This window comes from Camelus ferus, chromosome 5 (genome assembly GCF_009834535.1).
Source record: "Camelus ferus isolate YT-003-E chromosome 5, BCGSAC_Cfer_1.0, whole genome shotgun sequence".
NCBI lineage: Eukaryota > Metazoa > Chordata > Mammalia > Artiodactyla > Camelidae > Camelus > Camelus ferus.
In genome coordinates this window covers 73978252-73996685 of record NC_045700.1, presented here as the reverse complement: position 1 = coordinate 73996685, position 18434 = coordinate 73978252, and the positions used below count along the sequence as shown (strand labels likewise).

At 33.2% G+C, this 18434-nt stretch overlaps 1 protein-coding gene across 2 annotated transcripts in view; it reads right to left on the bottom strand.

The window, feature by feature from the left end:
• The window catches only part of PGAP1 (post-GPI attachment to proteins inositol deacylase 1), a 69520-nt gene that overhangs the window by 12856 nt on the left and 38230 nt on the right, over positions 1-18434 (bottom strand). The window contains exons 14-22 of one of the 2 annotated variants that reach the window (XM_032480132.1): positions 15180-15255; positions 11071-11144; positions 10917-10968; positions 10351-10417; positions 9802-9910; positions 7723-7761; positions 4260-4353; positions 1509-1599; positions 485-682 (exon numbers count right to left, since the gene is read on the bottom strand). In XM_032480132.1, coding sequence (XP_032336023.1) covers positions 485-682; positions 1509-1599; positions 4260-4353; positions 7723-7761; positions 9802-9910; positions 10351-10417; positions 10917-10968; positions 11071-11144; positions 15180-15255 — 800 coding nt within the window. The remainder of the gene's footprint in view (positions 1-484; positions 683-1508; positions 1600-4259; positions 4354-7722; positions 7762-9801; positions 9911-10350; positions 10418-10916; positions 10969-11070; positions 11145-15179; positions 15256-18434) is intronic. The other variant, XM_032480133.1, reaches the window with a different exon arrangement.

Sequence of the window (18434 nt, the reverse complement as noted above, 5' to 3'; positions counted from 1 at the left end):
TGGTTTACCAGAAAAGCCTACCAGTAACTTCAAACTGTGTCTTTGCACCTATGATAAAACTCTAGGCAATGTTTTTTTTGGAGCTCTTACATATTTCATCTAATCTGATCCTTGATTGGAGTCTCTTGCCCTCAGGTCTGATTGAAAATCAGCATATAAAAGCATTGCCAGAGAAACACTTTCTCCTTGGAAAGAGTTACAAGAGTGAAATTTAAAAACACTTGTGTAATCTGTCAGGCCTTTTGGATTAACTCTTGAGCACTAAGGTCAAAATCAAATGTAGCATTTAACTTGAAATAAATGATCATCTATGACAGAAACATAACTTTGAGCACTAATCCCGTGTTTTGCTAGGTATACATTTTCCCTTAGAAATTATAGTTTAATTACAGTGAAAGCAAATTAAATTTTAAGGTTCCCTATCAGATTACATTTTTTCCTTACTTAAGAGCAATAAGAAAGCTTTTAGTCATTCATCCTTTACCTTTTCAAAGCTAGCCACAATGAAGAAAGGAGTCTCACAGATGTAGAAGAGAGAAGGCCACCCCAGTAGGCAGTACATGTTCCAAACAGAAAGAGAATCAAGGACACAAGGGGGAAACACATACTCTGACTAGTTAAAACGATGGCATCTAATTCTGGTAACAATAGCATATCCCATAATTCTTTAAACCATTTATATCTGTGGATAAAAGAAAACATAAAAAAAAGCAAACAATACAATAAAAGCAAAAAAACCCAACAATTGTCATTCAAGGATTTATTATTTGAGGTGTTTGACCATTCAATCATTAGAGCCCCTAAAGTCCCATGATATTTAATTTATAATTATACTAAAAAAAGAAACTTCAGTTCCTTGTAGGGAACAAGTGAGTCTGCTGATCTTCAAGGATCTGAGTCCTAAGTCTCAATGAAGCTTTACCACTCTCTATTGACCCTTGTAATGAAGTAATAAGTGGCCTTTTTTTAAGTTAGAAAGCCAATAGCTAGTTGTAGACAGAGGGAAAGACATCTAAATAATGTCCCTTAACCAAAAAACCCCCAAAAAACCAAACCAAACAAAAAAACCACCCAAAAAACAATAAATTAAGAATGCAACGTTAAGTAGGGTAGAGAGATCTAAAATATACTTTGTATGGAAAGTAAGAAAAAGTGTTCTGAGGCACTGTTTCATCTATATCCTATGACGTTTTGTGTCCATAAATCCGGGATACCCAAAGATCATGGACCACATACATTCCTTTGCAAATGTTAAAGGTATTTAACTGGTATAATGACAGCATAAGTTTAGACTGATAAGTAAGTTCAGTAGTTACTTTTAACATGGTTAAACTCCTGAAGTAAATGCTGATATTCCTATTAGGCTTTTGCCTAAGAGAACAATTTCATTTAGTAAAACAAGTTTATTGCCATATTCATCTGAAAATTTATATTCCATATTGAAGCCAAAAATAATATTTTACATATAAAACAAAATTAAAATCATTATCATAGATAATAAAACTTACCCCAACAGAAACTTAGTCATAATTACAAAAGGATCAACTTTGTATGGTTTGGCTTCTTTATCCAACATAGTAGCATATTCTAAGCAATGACCTAGTGATTTAAAAAAATTACATGTAATAGAGAATTCACAGTAATTAAGTACAAGACATGTTATATCCTGCATTGTTTGTAAGAGCAACATATTTCATGTCAGACAGAAAGCAAGGATCTTCATTATATCACAGAGACTCCTCTCAAAAGATTAAAAATTATTCTAATTCAGTGGTTCTCATACAAGAGTACACATTCAACCATTTGTGAAACAAATTCAGGAAGCCAAGGCTGAAGTTTCATCATCTGTACTTTTACAAAGCTCCATGGGTTATTCTGTAAAAAACAGTTTTACTGAGATATAATTCTCCTATCTAAAAATTCACCCACTTAAAGTGTATGGAATTCGGTGGTTTTTAATATATTCACAAAGTGTGCATTAACCACCACAATTCAGTCTTAAAACATTTTCATTACTCCCAAAAGAAACTGTTCCTCTTAATTGTCACCTCCAATGCCTCCCCATTCCTAAGCAACCATTAATCTACTTTCTGTCTCTGTAGACTTGCTCTGAACATTTCATAAAAAAGGAATTGTATAATATGTGGGCCTTTGTGACTGGCTCTTTTTACTTGGCATACTTCCAAGATGCATCTGCTGTAGGATATATCAGCACATTTATTCATTTATCAGTTAATGGACATTTTGGTTTTTTCTACTTCTGGCTATTATGAATCGTGCCCCTCTGAACATCAATGTGTAAGTTTACTGTGGATGTATGTTTTCATTTCTCTTGGGTCTACACCCAGACTGCTTTCCAAAGGAGCTATGCCATTTTACATTCCTATTACCAGCTGACAAAGGTTCCAATTTCCCCATGTCCTCATTAACACTTGTTATCATCTATCTTTTTTTTATTATAGCCATTCTAGTGAGCACGATTTACAATACAAGTGACTTCTGATAAGCACCTTTGGTTCAGAACCAATTTTTTTTTTAACTTTTTAAATTGAGTTACAGTCGTTTTACAATGTGTCAAATTCCAGTGTAGAGCACAATTTTTCAGTTATACATGAACATACATATATTCATTGTCATATTTTTTTCGCTGTGAGCTACCACAAGATCTTGCATATATTTCCTTGTGCTATACAGTATAATCTTGTTTATTATTCTGCATATGCCTGCCAATATTTACAGATCTTGAGCTCCCAGTCTGTCCCTTCCCACCCCACCTCCCTTGGCAACCACAAGTTTGTATTCTATGAGTCTGTTTCTTTTTGTATTTATGCTCTTTTTTTTTTAGATTCCACATATGATATTTTTCTTTCTCTTTCTGGCTTACTTTACTTAGAATTACATTCTCCAGGAACATCCATGTTGCTGCAAATGGCGTTACGTTGTCGTTTTTTATGGCTGAGTAGCACAGAACCAATTCTTTAATAAATTTGAGACACAATCCCATACTTAAATCCTCTAGATTAACCAATATCATACATCCCTGTGGTTTCTGTGGACTATCTAGACATAAATCCTAAATGTCTGAAAATCTATTGTCACTTGAAACTAAGAAGAATGAGGCATCTTTCAAACTTGGAAAAAAATTATATTCAAGTATAGTTGATGTCATATTGTCAGAATAATCTTTTAAAAGATTGGATCTGAGCAGTTCACACTGAATGTTGCTTCCTTCTTCCTGGAATATAGGTTAAATCAGGTTAAAATGAACACTAAAGGCAGACTTAAACTGCAGAAAGTCATTGAAAGGAAATGAGGAACTGTGGAAGGATTTGACAAGATGGGAATGGTAGAGGGGATTTCTGGACTGCTTTTACCTGCTTTGGCCCACTCTCTTTTCCTATCTGTTGTCTCCTCTTGCCAAGCCCAGCAAGCGTGTGAGGCTCGCTGTTCTAACTGCTACACTCTAGAGAGGGCTTTGTCCAATGTACAACATAGTCTCCATTTTCTTCTCCAGATCCATTCTCTACCCTTTGCTCTGAATTCTGGGAGGCTGACTTATGGACTGGCTTCTGGTTGGGTTCAGTGAGTGAGAGGCAATGGCAGATAGAGGACAGGAGGAAATCAAGTTAGTGTGTTTATCTCCCTGCCTTCTCCCTGCTGAGCCACAGGCTGACAGTAGCTGTAGCATTCCTGGCCCCAAGGCTCAGCTGCAGTACTGCTGCCCTCTCCTACAGCTCTTAAGGTTTGCTCCCTCCCTTACCCTATCACCTAGGAGGACTAGATGGCTCTGCTGCTAATCTGGTACTTCGTTTCTTCCTGGTTTCCCTTAACCCTACACATACCTTTGAAACAGCCCCTCTGTGTAAATTCTTGATCATTCAGTGTACCTAAATGATGCAGCTGATAGAGCCCAAATATTACACTGAACACCTACTCTGTGCTTGGCCTATGTTAGGCACTGGGAGTAGAATGGCGTGGACAACAAGATCCCCAACAAGCTTCTATCCCTTAAGAGAGCCTCAGCACAGAGGGAAGAAACTTTACAAGGGTATAAAATGGAGAAAACAAGTAAGGAATTTTCTTGGGAATTTCTTAAAACTTTGAGGATCTCAAATCCCTGTAAACTTGAGAGAGAAGGGTCGGGAATTTTCAAGAAATTGACGTGTCTTTATCAGCCAGATGTAGGATAAAGAAGTAGTAATGAAGCACTGAGGAAGGAAGGAAGGAAGGGAGGGAGGGAGGAACAGGAACATTCTTACCTGCTGAGAAAAGAGAGTACAGCTGTCCTCCATAAGCAAGAAGGATACTAGATATAACGTAAGCAGGAAGCGCTCCACCGTGAAACCTGACTACCTAGAAAACAGGCACATCAACGGGCAACTTCTGAATATTCATTTTCATGAAATAAATGTACTTTCACGTGAAATAAAAATGTTGTTCTTCACTTCATGCATTTCCTGACTAGCCACAAAGACATCTCCAGTAATGGGTATCAAAATTCTAAGTAAAATAAATGCTAAGAATATATGGCCTATTAGAATCATGTTATCTGAATTTTTCATCAAAGGCATAATATTACAGACAATATATAATTGTGTAGCATATGCTACAAATTCTTTTACAAGGTGCATTTTTGAGCATTTAGTATGTTCCAGGTATGACACTAAACATCTTATATGCATTATCTCACGTTCTCCTCGCAAATATCCTTTCATGAAGTTCTTATCCCTATTTTACAGAGAAATTCAGGCACAGGGAGCCCAAGTAACTTGCACAATTAAAATCATAATAGACAAGCAAGTTAGTTACTTGTTACCTCTTTGTTCTCATGAGTAAAACAGGGACAATAATAGTACTTACCTTATAGATGGTTTTAAGGATTAAACATGTTCATTTGTGTAAAGCATTTAGAATATTAAACTCGAACGTGATAAGCTATCGAATATATCAGCTGCTGTTATTAGGCTTTTATGTCCTTCACTGTCTTTGGAAATCCTGTAAAATGGGACTTAACTCAGACCCTACATTTATGACCATTATGTATTAGCACCTCAAGTCATTCTATCAGCTGATCCAATCTCTGTAAAATACATACATACAACAAAAACATAGTGTTAAGTTCTTGTTTTAATGTTTAAAGTAATTAAAAAGGAAATTACTTTAAAGCATGTTCTCCGATCCACAGAATGTTTTAGAAAATGTACAGACTCCTCTGTCAATCTGATGAAAGCTATGGAAACACATGCTTACACAAAATGTTATGTAAGATTTCAGCAAGTTTAAGGTCTCCATGAAGCTCCTCTGGATTTCCAGATTAGAACTGAGGTGAAAGACAAAAAACTTAAAGCTCGTACTCATGATTTATATTTTGTCGCTTTGAGTGGAGGGAGAGAAGAGCTGAGTAAAAGGAAAAAGTTATTTTCTACCTATTACTGAATGGTACTGCTTGCTAATGACATGCTAGGAAATACACAGCACAGAGCATCAGAAGAGTTAAGTGGCCTAACAGGCTCAGAGCCAGGGTTCAGGCTGTGCCTCTCACTAGCTCTTTGCCCTTGGACAAGTTACTTTACCCCCCTCCCTAGGCCTTTATCACTAAAATGGAGACAAACAGCACTTATCTCACAGGAAGCTTAAGGCTTAAGTGTGTCCATTTTTGTAAAGCATTTACAGCAGTAACTGGCACAAGCAGGTGATCAGAAAATATTTACTGTTATTATTAACCTTTAATACCCTTCACGGTCTTTAGAAATCTTGTAAGAGGTCCTACACAGAGCATGCTGAACACAGAATTTCTCTTTAATATTGTCATTGTTATGAGTATTAAGTATTATACTGGCCATAGATACAGAAGTCAATTATAATCTGGCCTCCATGGGCCATATTCAAACGGCAGACATGCTTCATTTGGTTTAGTATTTGGCATTAATATTTCTTTACATTTTAAATTAGATGTCAACATTGAAAAATTAAAATATTTTATCTAAAAATCCAGACTTCCAGTTTCACTTAAAATCTAAAGATTGGGCAATATTGGATTCCATTCCTATACAGACATGATTTACTAGAGTTTAAATAATTCTCTTGAGAAAGTAACTTTCAGTTTATTTTTTGTCCTCTTTTTCGTAAGAATAGACAGACTAAAGAATATGTAAACATATTTTTCTCTTTTCTTTCTCTGAAAAAATATTAATTTTATGAAAAATTATCTAATCAAAGGATAAAGATTCTCTCAAGTGGTTTCTCTTTATTCCTCTTCCCAGTCTTCTTTGACTGAATTGGTGACATTGAAAATACATACCATTTTTAAAAGACAGATAAGATACATAAAACTTAATTCATTCTCTTACTGTTCTCAACCTAAATTTTTAAACAAATTCAAAGGGAGAGCATCTTATTATCTTTCCAATAATTTGAGGACTTAACTCAGTTGCCACAAATTCTTTAACACTCACACATCCTCATTTTTTAGAAAAAAAATTCCATGTCTAAACAAGAGTATTAGTCTGTTTTTCTCTGGTTACATATAATTAAACCTGACTGTAGAGTATCAACTAACTTGCCTTTTCTTGTCACTAATCTGAATTATGAGCCCAGGGATGATACAGATGAGAGAGCATGTTATATCAGCAGCTGTAACACCATGTATGGCCAAATGTCTTTTGGACAAACTAAAAATACCATAGCATGAATTCTTCACCTTTATTCCAAGAAATAAGTTTTCTTAATAATTGATCCTTTAACATTTTAGAGTATTTATTAAACTATCCATGATGCTATTTTCCAACTTATACTAACATTTAATCTTCTCTTTCTAATGTAGCACAAAATTTTTACAAATTAACTTAGAATTTTCTAATGTTCACAAATTTAATGATAATAACAATCTATTTCTCACCAGGTTGTTGTGAGGATTAAATGAGATAATGCATATAAAATTTTTGATTTAATTTTAACTTGTGAGTTTCATCATAATTATAGAATTAAATGACTTAAAAATCCTGTTATGTCTAGATTATAAAACATAACAGACCAAAAAAAAAATAAAAGTGAATGTAATAAAAGGCAACAAAATTTTTAGTGAATTTTAAAATTATTTCTCTTATTAGTCAATATCTATTTATGTCCAGATTGTACAATTCTACAAATTATAATGATGTTGAATAACAACATAACATAGTAGGTCTATGAAAATTATTTTTGTAACATTATTTGCCTATGAATCATAGATACTCCCCAAGTGAACTTAAACTATTTCAACATTATTTTTAATATAATTTACTTTTACCTTTTACAAATTGAGTTCCTTGAAAACAGTCATTTATATGACAGAGACTACAGATTTTATTGGACTATAAGTTTTAGTAGCATATGAGGAATATAAAATCTTAATATGACATCCATTTAGCCAAAAATATTAATTTGCTTGACAATCAGGAATCATCTCTCATTTCTAGAAAGTATCCAACATGAAAGCAGCACCTTAAAGCCAAGGGTGGCCAACTACAGCCTGTGTCCTGAGAATGGTTTTCAGATTTTATTAAAGTGGGAAAAAGAAGAAAAACAAGAAGAAAGAAGCAGTAGTGGCAGCAGCAGGAAAAGACCATATACACAGTCTGCTAAAATATTTATTATCTGGCCCTTTACAGAAAAAGGTTGCAACCCTTGCCTTACAGTATCTGTTCACAAAGCAATAAATAATCAGCAAAGAGTCTCTCTTACCTGTCCAAGTATTTGTGAAAAGGAAGTCTTAACTGTCACCTAGTTTGAAACAATCATTAAACAAATGTTATTTTCCCTAAACTCGAGTTCACATTTTATTAAACTGAGCACTCTGCATATCTCTAAGCATAATCATTAATTTTTTTATAATGATGCACCTAAAGATATCAAGATCTTAAAAGAATTCTCTGAACCACGAACATACAATTTGTATCAAATGTAATTTATATATTCAGTTTAGTATATTTTCCTACAATCTAATTCTTTGACAACTAGAATATTTAATTAACCAGAATATCTTATTATCGTATCACACGAGAGAAAGGAATTTATTGACTGGGCAACGGGCAGGATGGACGTGCTGGGTACGGGTAGCACAGGCAATGCGAGGACAGGATATGGAAACACAAAACCCCTGTGTTGTGCTGGTGGGCTTCCTAAGCAGAAATCCACATGAATTGTGGTATTTACATTCCTTTAAGCCATGAACATGTAAAACCAAACTGCTCATAGCCATCTTAGGAATTCAAAAAGAATTTTGAATAAACGTCTATATTTTGGATTTTATGTATTTTATATCAAGTGTTGCTTGTTTATAAATTTTTAAAAATATAGAAAGCATTGTTTTAGTTGTTAAGGCACCAGGAGGACATTTTGGGGGACCTGAAATGTAATTTTCTTGGAATCTGTATTATCTACTTAACATTTCAGGCTGTATTTAGTATAATAAATAGGTGTTTGCCATTGTGACAAAAAAAAAAAAAACCTATACATATGTTTGCTGAAAAATTAAGCACAAATTAATCAACTTACTGTATAACTCGTACTTTAAAATCTCAAACCTGTAATTGTATGGTACTAAATATTGTTAAGCTAAACCACTTCTGAGTCAATTCCATAAAAACAGGTTTTACATGATATAATACCAGGAACAAATAGAGTACATTTAGTAAAATCTGAGCCAAGACAATATTTTAAAAAGAAATTTGTGATTAATTATTTCTGCCATAAATATACCTCTTTGGATATCAGGAAGTCTGAGAAAAGGAAATGTATCTTTCATACAGAAGTTGTAACATGACTATATTTTGCCAAAATATGGACTTTTTTTGAAAATATAAAGTATTTGTAAAAACATGGATATTTTGAGAGTGTGCAGTATTTTGGGCCAAATTACTAATGTAATTCTTACTATCTCTATAGTATTAGAAACATGAAGGCGCAAGATGAAAACCGTTACAGCCTTGAAAATCCTTCAATGTTAGAAACAGAAAGCAAGATATCAAAGCATTAATAAATTTCTGTGAAACCTAAAATAACTCATAGTTCAAACTGAAGCTTGATTGTAGGACAGATTCTATTCACTTGAGCTATCAATTCTAGTTTACCCTAAGAAAGTTAGTTCTAATAAAGAACCAGTATTTAAAATTAGTTTAAAGTAGTCGAGTAGAAATAAGATATTTTATATAAACCAAAACAACCACTGAAATGTATACTTAAACCACTTAAATCTGGAATCTTTAGAAGCTGGCATGTTCTGATACAGAGAGGGGTCTTTTAGTTCATGAATCCATATGCAAATAAAATGTTACTCTGGAGTCTACTTCTCTTAGTGCAAAGAGATCTACCGTGCCTGTAAAACAAACACAACAGGCACTAAATTGCACATTTTAATGACTAACAGAGCTTAAAATAATGAGTGAAAAGAAGACCCTTAAGCTTATCCAGTAGTGCTGGAAAATAACACACATCAGCTACTGCAGTAAAGCCACGTCAGCTGATTTCATGATGTTCTTCAACTTATGGAGGATTCTGGACTTTGGGCTTCCAAATTTAGGTTTATCTACAGTCTCAATTTTTATCTTATTTTCTATTACTTATTAAGATGTATACTTTCAATGGTCCAGCTAAGGAAATACCGAGGTGGTGCTAATAGGCAAAATGGAGGCTGAAGTATCATTAAGTATCTATTTCTTACATTAATTGGCTTTCACATCACCATATATCTGAGGCAAATGTAAAAATGTATCTCCAGTTTACTCTATAATTAAATCTTAGCTAAGCAAACATACAACTTACCTCATACTGACAGTCTGATGACGTGTACATTTTTAATAATGCTACGTGGCTGTCATTTTCTGGTTGAGCAATATGGAGTTTTACAGAAATTTCTGTGGTAGATGGAACCCTGAAAAGGTAAGTATCACTTCTCAAATACAAAATGCTGTGAAATAGCCATGGCTAAGTCAATCCCCAGCACAACACAATGAAACAATGTAAGGAAGCTAGATGACACACACGTTATTATAGATTGACACTTTCCAGTTGTAGCACGGCTGCCTGAATGCTCCTTGTAGGACGCAGGAGCTGGGCGAGAGGGTGAAAAGCAGTTCATGTATGAAGCAAGTAAGGTTTAAATTCTAGATCATTTAAACAAGAATACTGTATTTTATCTTACAATCTTACCTTATGGGCACAATGCTACCTACATAAAGGATACCCACATTTTACTAAGAGGCACTGTAATAATTTCATTAAAATTTTACTACGATTCAAATAAACGAACTAAGTAGAATATGTATTATTCAAAAACACCAAAGTTTAGGGTAAATTCTTTCATATACTTACTGTGCAATGGTTAATGAATCTTCGTAAGACCAGGGAATATGAAGTTTATAAATACTAGTAATTTCTTCTGTGAAAACACAGATGAAATATTTATTACCAACTTTATGTTACTAAATGTTATATAAGCTACTATAATACCTGACTATTTACATAACTATCCATTTCATTGAAAATAATCAGTGAGAGTTATATCACATAATGAGAAGTTATGGAGAATTATTTAATAATAATGTTTAATTAGACTTATAAAAAATATATTAAAGAATATGGGAAGTACTAAGAAACTGGAAAAACATTAAACAGCTAAATCTCAGTTACTACTATTGTAAGACAGGAAGATATGCAGTATTTTTAAAATGTGGATATTTAAACTGAAATAGATGAAGATGCTTACTGTTAAGAAAAGGTCTATGTTAAATCCATTGGAAATATGAACAGCTTTCTATTATCATGTATTTAATTTTAACTTACTTAAAGTATATGGAAAAATAAGTATTACAGAAAAATTCGAGAAGACCTAATGATTCTTCAAATGACAATATTATTTCTCCAGAAAATACACTTACCTTTGACTCCTGAGCACTTGCTTACCACGTTGATTTTAAAAGCCTGGTATATCTAATAGAGTTTGACCACAAAAATTAAAAAAAAAATGTTTGTAAGTTTAATTAAACAGTTAAGTAAAATCAAATCCTTGTTACTGTCAAGATAATTAGTTACCTGTCCAAAGTTCAGAAGCTCTATATTATAAAACAGGCCGCTCGTATTTAATATCACTTTCCTTGAAGATAATCCTGTTGAATTAAAAGTACTGTATTACTTAGAATACCAAATAAATTTTCTAAAAAGTATAAAAGTATTGACTGCTTACACAACGTCTAAATAACGTCAACATATTTTTAATATTAAAAGTTTATAGGTTCTCGCTTCTGGCATGGATGAGTGAACTCCTAAAATTCTGATCCTCCTTCAATAAATTCTGTACAAAACATAACATTTATAACGACTTTCAATCACATTTGTGTGTGTTAAAAAATCACTACTTATTTCCAATTTCAAAATTCTTGATCTCTTCTTGATCTCTTTTTAAAATTATGTTAATCAACTTAAAAAAAAAACACCCACTTGGATATAAATGCCTTTGGATAAGAATATGCAAGTGTTCAGATGCTTCTTTGAAAAGAGAAAACAATAGGATAAAGCACCACTGTGTAACAGAGATGGTTTGAAATATTTACCAAGTATATCACTGACATTCTATCAGTTAAAAAATAAATACCATATGATGTAAGATTCTGTCAGGCACATTTTGTACCAGTTCAAACACATAACTATTTTTTCATAATGCTGCATTATCATAAATATTTTATAAGATCAATAACTGGATTTAAGAAAATGACTTAAGAAATTTTATCAACATGTAAATAAATTTGCTAAATACAAGGTGTACCATAAATCTGCAATTAATAAACCACTTTTTAAAACACAATGCTAAGTTAGACATTCAACTACAAACCATTTTAATGACTACCTATAGTAACCAATATTTTAAAATACAGCACTGAATTTAAGGCAACTCAAAATGAACAATGGGAGAAAAACTAGTAAATATGAAGTGACCTTTACATTCTACTTAATCTAATTTAAAATACCATTTATTGTGTTCATTTTTCACAAGAAAGATGTCTAACTTATAGGTATTTTTAAAAAGAATCTAACAGGAGGTAAGAAATAATTTAAAATTTTGCTTTCTACATTGGCAAACAGGAAACTAGAAGTTGAACATTGTACCTAATTAAAAAACTTTTAAAGTCTGACTCACATCCTAAAGATTTTAGATAGAACATCTTCATTATTAAAATGCTGATAGGTCCGTTTAGGAGATTGTTTTAACATAAGCTTAAACACATCAACAAATAAAACACAAGTACTTATTTGTGTTGTAATTTAAAATATGAGACATTCACCAATGATCAAATCATAAATTTCCCTGAATATTTTCACTTTTGAAACAGTTAAAGTCTTAATTTATTATTAAATCTGAGATATCAAAAGTATTGGAGGAGGTCAGTTACATAATATCGGCAGAATATTTTTTAGCAACGATAAAAACTTCATTTTTGTCAAATGCTCAATATCACTAATTATCAGAGAAATACAAATCAAAACTACAATGAGGTATCACCTCATGCCAGTCAGAATGGCCATCATTCAAAAGTCCACAAATGACAAATGCTGGAGAGGCTGTGGAGAAAAGGGAACCCTTCTACACTGCTGGTGGGAATGCAGTTTGGTGCAGCCACTGTGGAAAACAGTATGGAGATTCCTCAAAAGACTAGGAATAGACTTACCATATGACCCAGGAATCCCGCTCCTGGGCATATATCCAGAAGGAACCCTACTTCAAAATGACACCTGCACCCAATGTTCATAGCAGCACTATTTACAATAGCCAAGACATGGAAACAGCCTAAATGTCCATCAACAGATGACTGGATAAAGAAGATGTGGTATATTTATACAATGGAATACTATTCAGCTGTAAGAACCGACAGCGTAACGCCATTTGCAGCAACATGGATGTTAATGGAGAATGTCATTCTAAGTGAAGTAAGCCAGAAAGAGAAAGAAAAATACCATATGAGATCGCTCATAAGTGGAATCTAAAAAAGAAAAAGAAAGAAAGAAAGAATGAAAGAAAGAAAGAAAGAAAGGGAAAGAAAGAAAAAGACAAATGAACACAAATACAAAACAGAAACAGACTCACAGACACAGAATACAAACTTGTGGTTGCCAGGAGGGAGGAGGGTAGGAAGGGACAGACTGGGAGTTCGAAATTTGTAGATACTGACAGGCATATGTAGAATAGATAAACAAGATTATACTGTATAGCACAAGGAAATATATACAAGATCTTGTGAGCTCACAGTGAAAAAGAATGCAACAATGAATATATGTATGTTCATGTATAACTGAAAAATTGTGCTCTACACTGGAAACTGACATAACATTGTAAACTGACTATAACTCAATAAAAAAAATTTTTTTTAAATTTCATTTTGTCACCTGGAAAAGTCAAGATCCATTTCTCTTTTAATAGGTTAACTTTAAAATTAATTGTTTAACATATTCCAGAAGCACCTACATCCACTGTGTCTAGGAGCCCAGCATTAATCAGTTCAGCTGAGCATAAATTAAAATAAGGAGAACTGCCTACTAGGCTCTCTTGCAGTTGAAATATTAAGCCCAAATCTTTGCCTCTATGAAGATGGAACTGCATATGGTATGTATAAACATGGGTCACAACTATAAAAATTTGGGCTAGGGAGGGTAGATCTCTTATTTTACGAGGTTGCTATCTTTAATGAGATAGAGAGAGATTCAGAGTTGTCATTTCTGTATTGTTCTGTGTATTCTTCTATCAAAAAAAAAAGGTGGCAGATGGATAAAAATCTTAAAGGAAGTTTCCTCTCTCAAGTAACACAGATTCTTTTCATGAACTGAATATTAAAAAAATATAGTAAAAGAATAGGTCATGCCAAAAGGGCACAGGAGCCAACCTAAAAGAACTCCCTATGTCCAAAGCTGGAGCAATTTAAGCAAAAAAAAAAAAAAAAAAAAGAAAAAAGAAAAAAAAGGTAACAAAAGTACTGAATTATAACCCAGTCAAAAAATAAGTATCCATGAGTCCATAGTAACATAAATAAAAACTGAATAAGGGAATAAATGGGGGAGAAGAGACAACTTTCCTTTAGGAAAAGTTCCAATAAATACAGAACACCAGTAATAATTGCTTCAGACTAGACAAATCAATGGATGCTAAAATTAGTGGATTATTTTAAAGAAAAACAGGATACTTACACATCCTCAAAGTATTTCTCTCAAGATATTTATTAATCATAAAAAGGAAAGCAGTAACTTTACAGTGGAGAAACCTGGCAGATTCCACCTAACCAAGTGATTAAGGTAACCACCACCAGTAATTAGACATCATGACATCATGTATTTTCGGACATGACACACTGAGAAGTACACATTGCTTGATATTCTTGCCCAAAATGTATAACCTCAATATGATCATAAGAAAGCATTAGACAAAGCCAAATACAGGGATATTCTACAAAATAACTGACCAGTACTATTTAAGGATGTCAAAGTCATGAAAGACAAGGGAAGACTGAGGAATTATCAAAGATCAGAGGAGATATGACAACTAAAGGCAATACGGAAACCTGGAGAACACTGGTGGAAAAACCAATGAAAACCAAATGAAGCCTGTAGTTTAGTTACCAATATTGTACCAGTGCTAATTTGTTAGTTTCAACAATCATGTTAAGGTAAATGAGAGATACAAAGGAACTCTATACTCTTTCTGTGATTTTTCTGTAAGTCTAAAATTATTTCAAAATAAAATTTAAAGGAATATTTAGTTACGTGTGTTTTACCACAATAAAAAAAAATTGGGAAAAAGTATTTAGAGAAATCCTAAAACCTTCATAGGGCAGATAGCAATTTATATCTCATAATAAACCTCTTATAATAAGGGTCAATACATAGTATAAGTTCATGTGAACACATACACACTCAACTACCTGTAAATGTATACGATCATAGGTAAGTTCCTTTTAAAGTTCACTTCTCAGAAGATGACTGGTGGCCCAGTATTAAATAAGAATCAAACCACTGAGCCATATCATATGGTTATTCTAAGAACTACACTTGAGATACATAATGTACAAGGCTCTGTTTTATTGCAACTAACTGGCAAAATAAATCAGCACTCTAAAATTAAAAGCAATTCTTAAAATTTCCAAAATCAAAATACTTACCAAAGGAAAAAAGATGAGTTACAGGAAGTTGTATGGATCTTGTCTCTTTTTTAAAGAATTCACAATCTACAACAAACTGGAATATAAAATATTGATTTATTAGGAAAAAATAGAGTTAAATTTATAGTAAAAGATCTTCACTTGATGTTTGAGTAGAAAATAAAGATCTATAAGCTTCAGTTTTGGAGAAGGTATTATCTATCACACTCTAACTATGGCTAAACTTTGGTAGCATGAGTTCCTAAGGAGAGATGCGAAGGTAAGAAAATTTGGTGAACAAGCTTAATTTAATAAATTATTACAGGGTCATTTCTATAACAAAAGAGGTACAGCAAAGTTTTCTTATAGTTAGTTTTAGGTGTTTGTAGAAGAGGGGCCATAAAGCATAGATCAAAGCATTAAGAGCTAAAGTTAACTCGAGATTAATTAGGAATTTAAATATATCTCTGAATATTTTCATAGTCAAAAGGAAATGTAATTTTGTTACCTTTTTTAATCCCATATTTATTACTATCTGATTAGACTACAAAAAACTTTTGGAGACATACTGCCATTCATCTACAGATGGCTAATGTTATTCAAATAAGATTATTTCAGGCTAAGCAGTGATTATAGTAAATGCGAAAAAGGTTCACTACGTATAAAGAAAAAGAAATGCTCTATCAAAAAGCGTAAACCTAAAATGTGACATCTGCATCATTATAATTTCTGTAATGACATTTCTTGTCTAATAACATTTCCATAGCAGCATAAGGAACTTTGTTCTCAGCTGTCTGCAATAAGAAGTTTCATTAAAATCATCTCCATAATGATCTATAGGAGCTGAGGAAGAAAGCAATCTGATGCCTAACTGTAACTAGCAAGTAGTCAGCTGTCTACAGAAAGCAGAAAACCAGTGGGGTCTATCCTACGCTTTTCCATTAACTACACCTTGGACTGTGGTTAAAGCTGTTACTTTGCATCCTGGGTGGAATTCTGAATGTTTTTGAAAGTGAAAAACAGATGAGGGAAAATGCTATTAGAAAGTACATGCACATGAAGGAATGAAAGAAAAAACTTGTTAAGGGACTCCACTTTTATTTTTCTCTCTTTACTTAGAAGGCAAAGAACACTGTCAGATATTACAAAAAACAGCTGTTATGAGATTAAAGTAATCACATATTGAACAGGATTATGCATTATATTTTTACAAAGTATTTTTTGGGTGAGACATTGCCTGGGACAGGGAAGCAGTTTTAAATCACCTTGAACAGGTATTCAAAATATAATTTTTATTACTGCTAGAAAATTTGGCTGTTCCTTTATGGAATAAACCCTTACCTAAGAAAGAAAGAATGCAACGGTCTGTCTCTGAGACATCCAAGGTAAGTACATTTCTAATGGACTTAACCATTTTGTTTTCTGTCATCAAAAATTGTAGATAATTCCATATTACATTTGGAAAACTCTACTATCAGTGGACTCAAAAATTTTTTAAACTGCCCATTCAAATATATGTATCTTTCTGATGATGAGTTATAACAGACATGTAGAAATTATGAAAGGCCTAAATTACCATCTTTGTGAGATTGGGTGTGAAACACTAGAGTCAGCAGTGTTACTTTCCAAAGAGCATTGAGACATATTAAGTATTTATTAGGCTGCTAAGACTGGCTATTTGCAAAAGGCTCATTAATTTCTTGGAATAACCAGAGAAGGCCTTTCCAAGCTTGGGAAAGATGTTAAATTCATTCAAAACCAACTTACCTGAAAGAAAAACCCTTAAAGAGAGCTTTTAGTATTGAAGATGCTGAATTACCTCTCACTTGAGCTAAGCAAAACAAAACAATGAATCCATTATAAGGTACTTGTGAGACTCAATCTTTGAGGTGACTCCCAACTACATCCCCCTTTTCTTTTCCTTTAAATTCTCCTAATGATTTTGGCCCCAAATCTTACCAACTTTCTCATTCAAGAGACATTTTTTTGAGCATTTATGAGGTCATCACTAAAGGTTGAAGATGCAAAGTAGGATAACACCTATCTGGTCTTTAATCTCAACGAAGTCATACTATGATGATGGCAATAAAGACATAAATAAATTATAATTGTATGAAAAATTCCTCAAAGAAGTCATAAAGTATCATGGGAATAAGAGGAGGTCACCAGAGCTATCTGGAAAAGGAAACTAGGGGACATTTAAGCTGGGTCTTAAAGGATAAGTGTGTTGGGTGAAATGTGGGGAGGGCAGCAGAGGGTCTTTCTCCTCCATCTTCTTTCCTCTCCTGCTTCTCTCAAAAATCAACATCCTTCTATTTCTACTCCCACTTCACTAGTACAAGCCTTGTTAACCCCGTATGAGATGCCTGGTCTCAATGTTTCTAATCTATCCCACACCATAAATAGACTCACTTTCTGAAATAAATAGCTCTGATCCCATTACTACTATGGTAAAAAAAAAAAAAAAAAAAAATCTTTCGGCTCCCTACTGACTGAACTATATAAAGTCCTGAATCTTCCATTCAAGGCCTTCCACAATGTGGCCATGAACTACTTTCCCAGCCTTTTCTTCCACTACTGTTCTGTCAACAGTAGCCACCCTTTCACAATCACTAATTACTTACTCATTATTTTCCAAATATACCTCATATCTTCTATGTTTGGATCTTACTATTTCTTTGTCTCAACAGTGCTATTCATTAGAACTTTCTGCAATGTCACTATTGAGCACTGGAATGCAACTAAGGAACGGAATTTTTACTTTAATTTTAATCAATTTAAATTGAAATAGCCACATGTGATAGTGGTTCTCATATTAGCCCAGGTCTAGAATGTTCATATAAAAACTCTAACTATCCTTTAAGGTAATTTTAAATATCATCTCATAATAAAGCCTTTATTGATCTCATCAATCAGAGATATCTTTCCCTTTAACACTTTTCATGTATTTGCTAAATTCTGATTTGTATTATACATTTTTGGGGACCTCTTTAGTTCTCACTCTTTCACTGGCTACCAGACACATTTCTCTCCCCCTACCCAACAGTATGTAGCTTTCTGAGAACAGAATCATGTCTTCTTTGTCTGTGTGCCTCGTGTAATTCCTGGCAGAGAGTCTTACACAAAAAAGCATACTCAATAATTGAAAGATTTTGAAAGACTGTTAGATAAAGTAGAATTAATTCTCACTTGAAATAATGAGACTTGGATTTATTCTGCTTAGTTCAAGTTAGAGTAGATGATCCTAATGATTTAAACAGTCTTAGGAGGATCCCC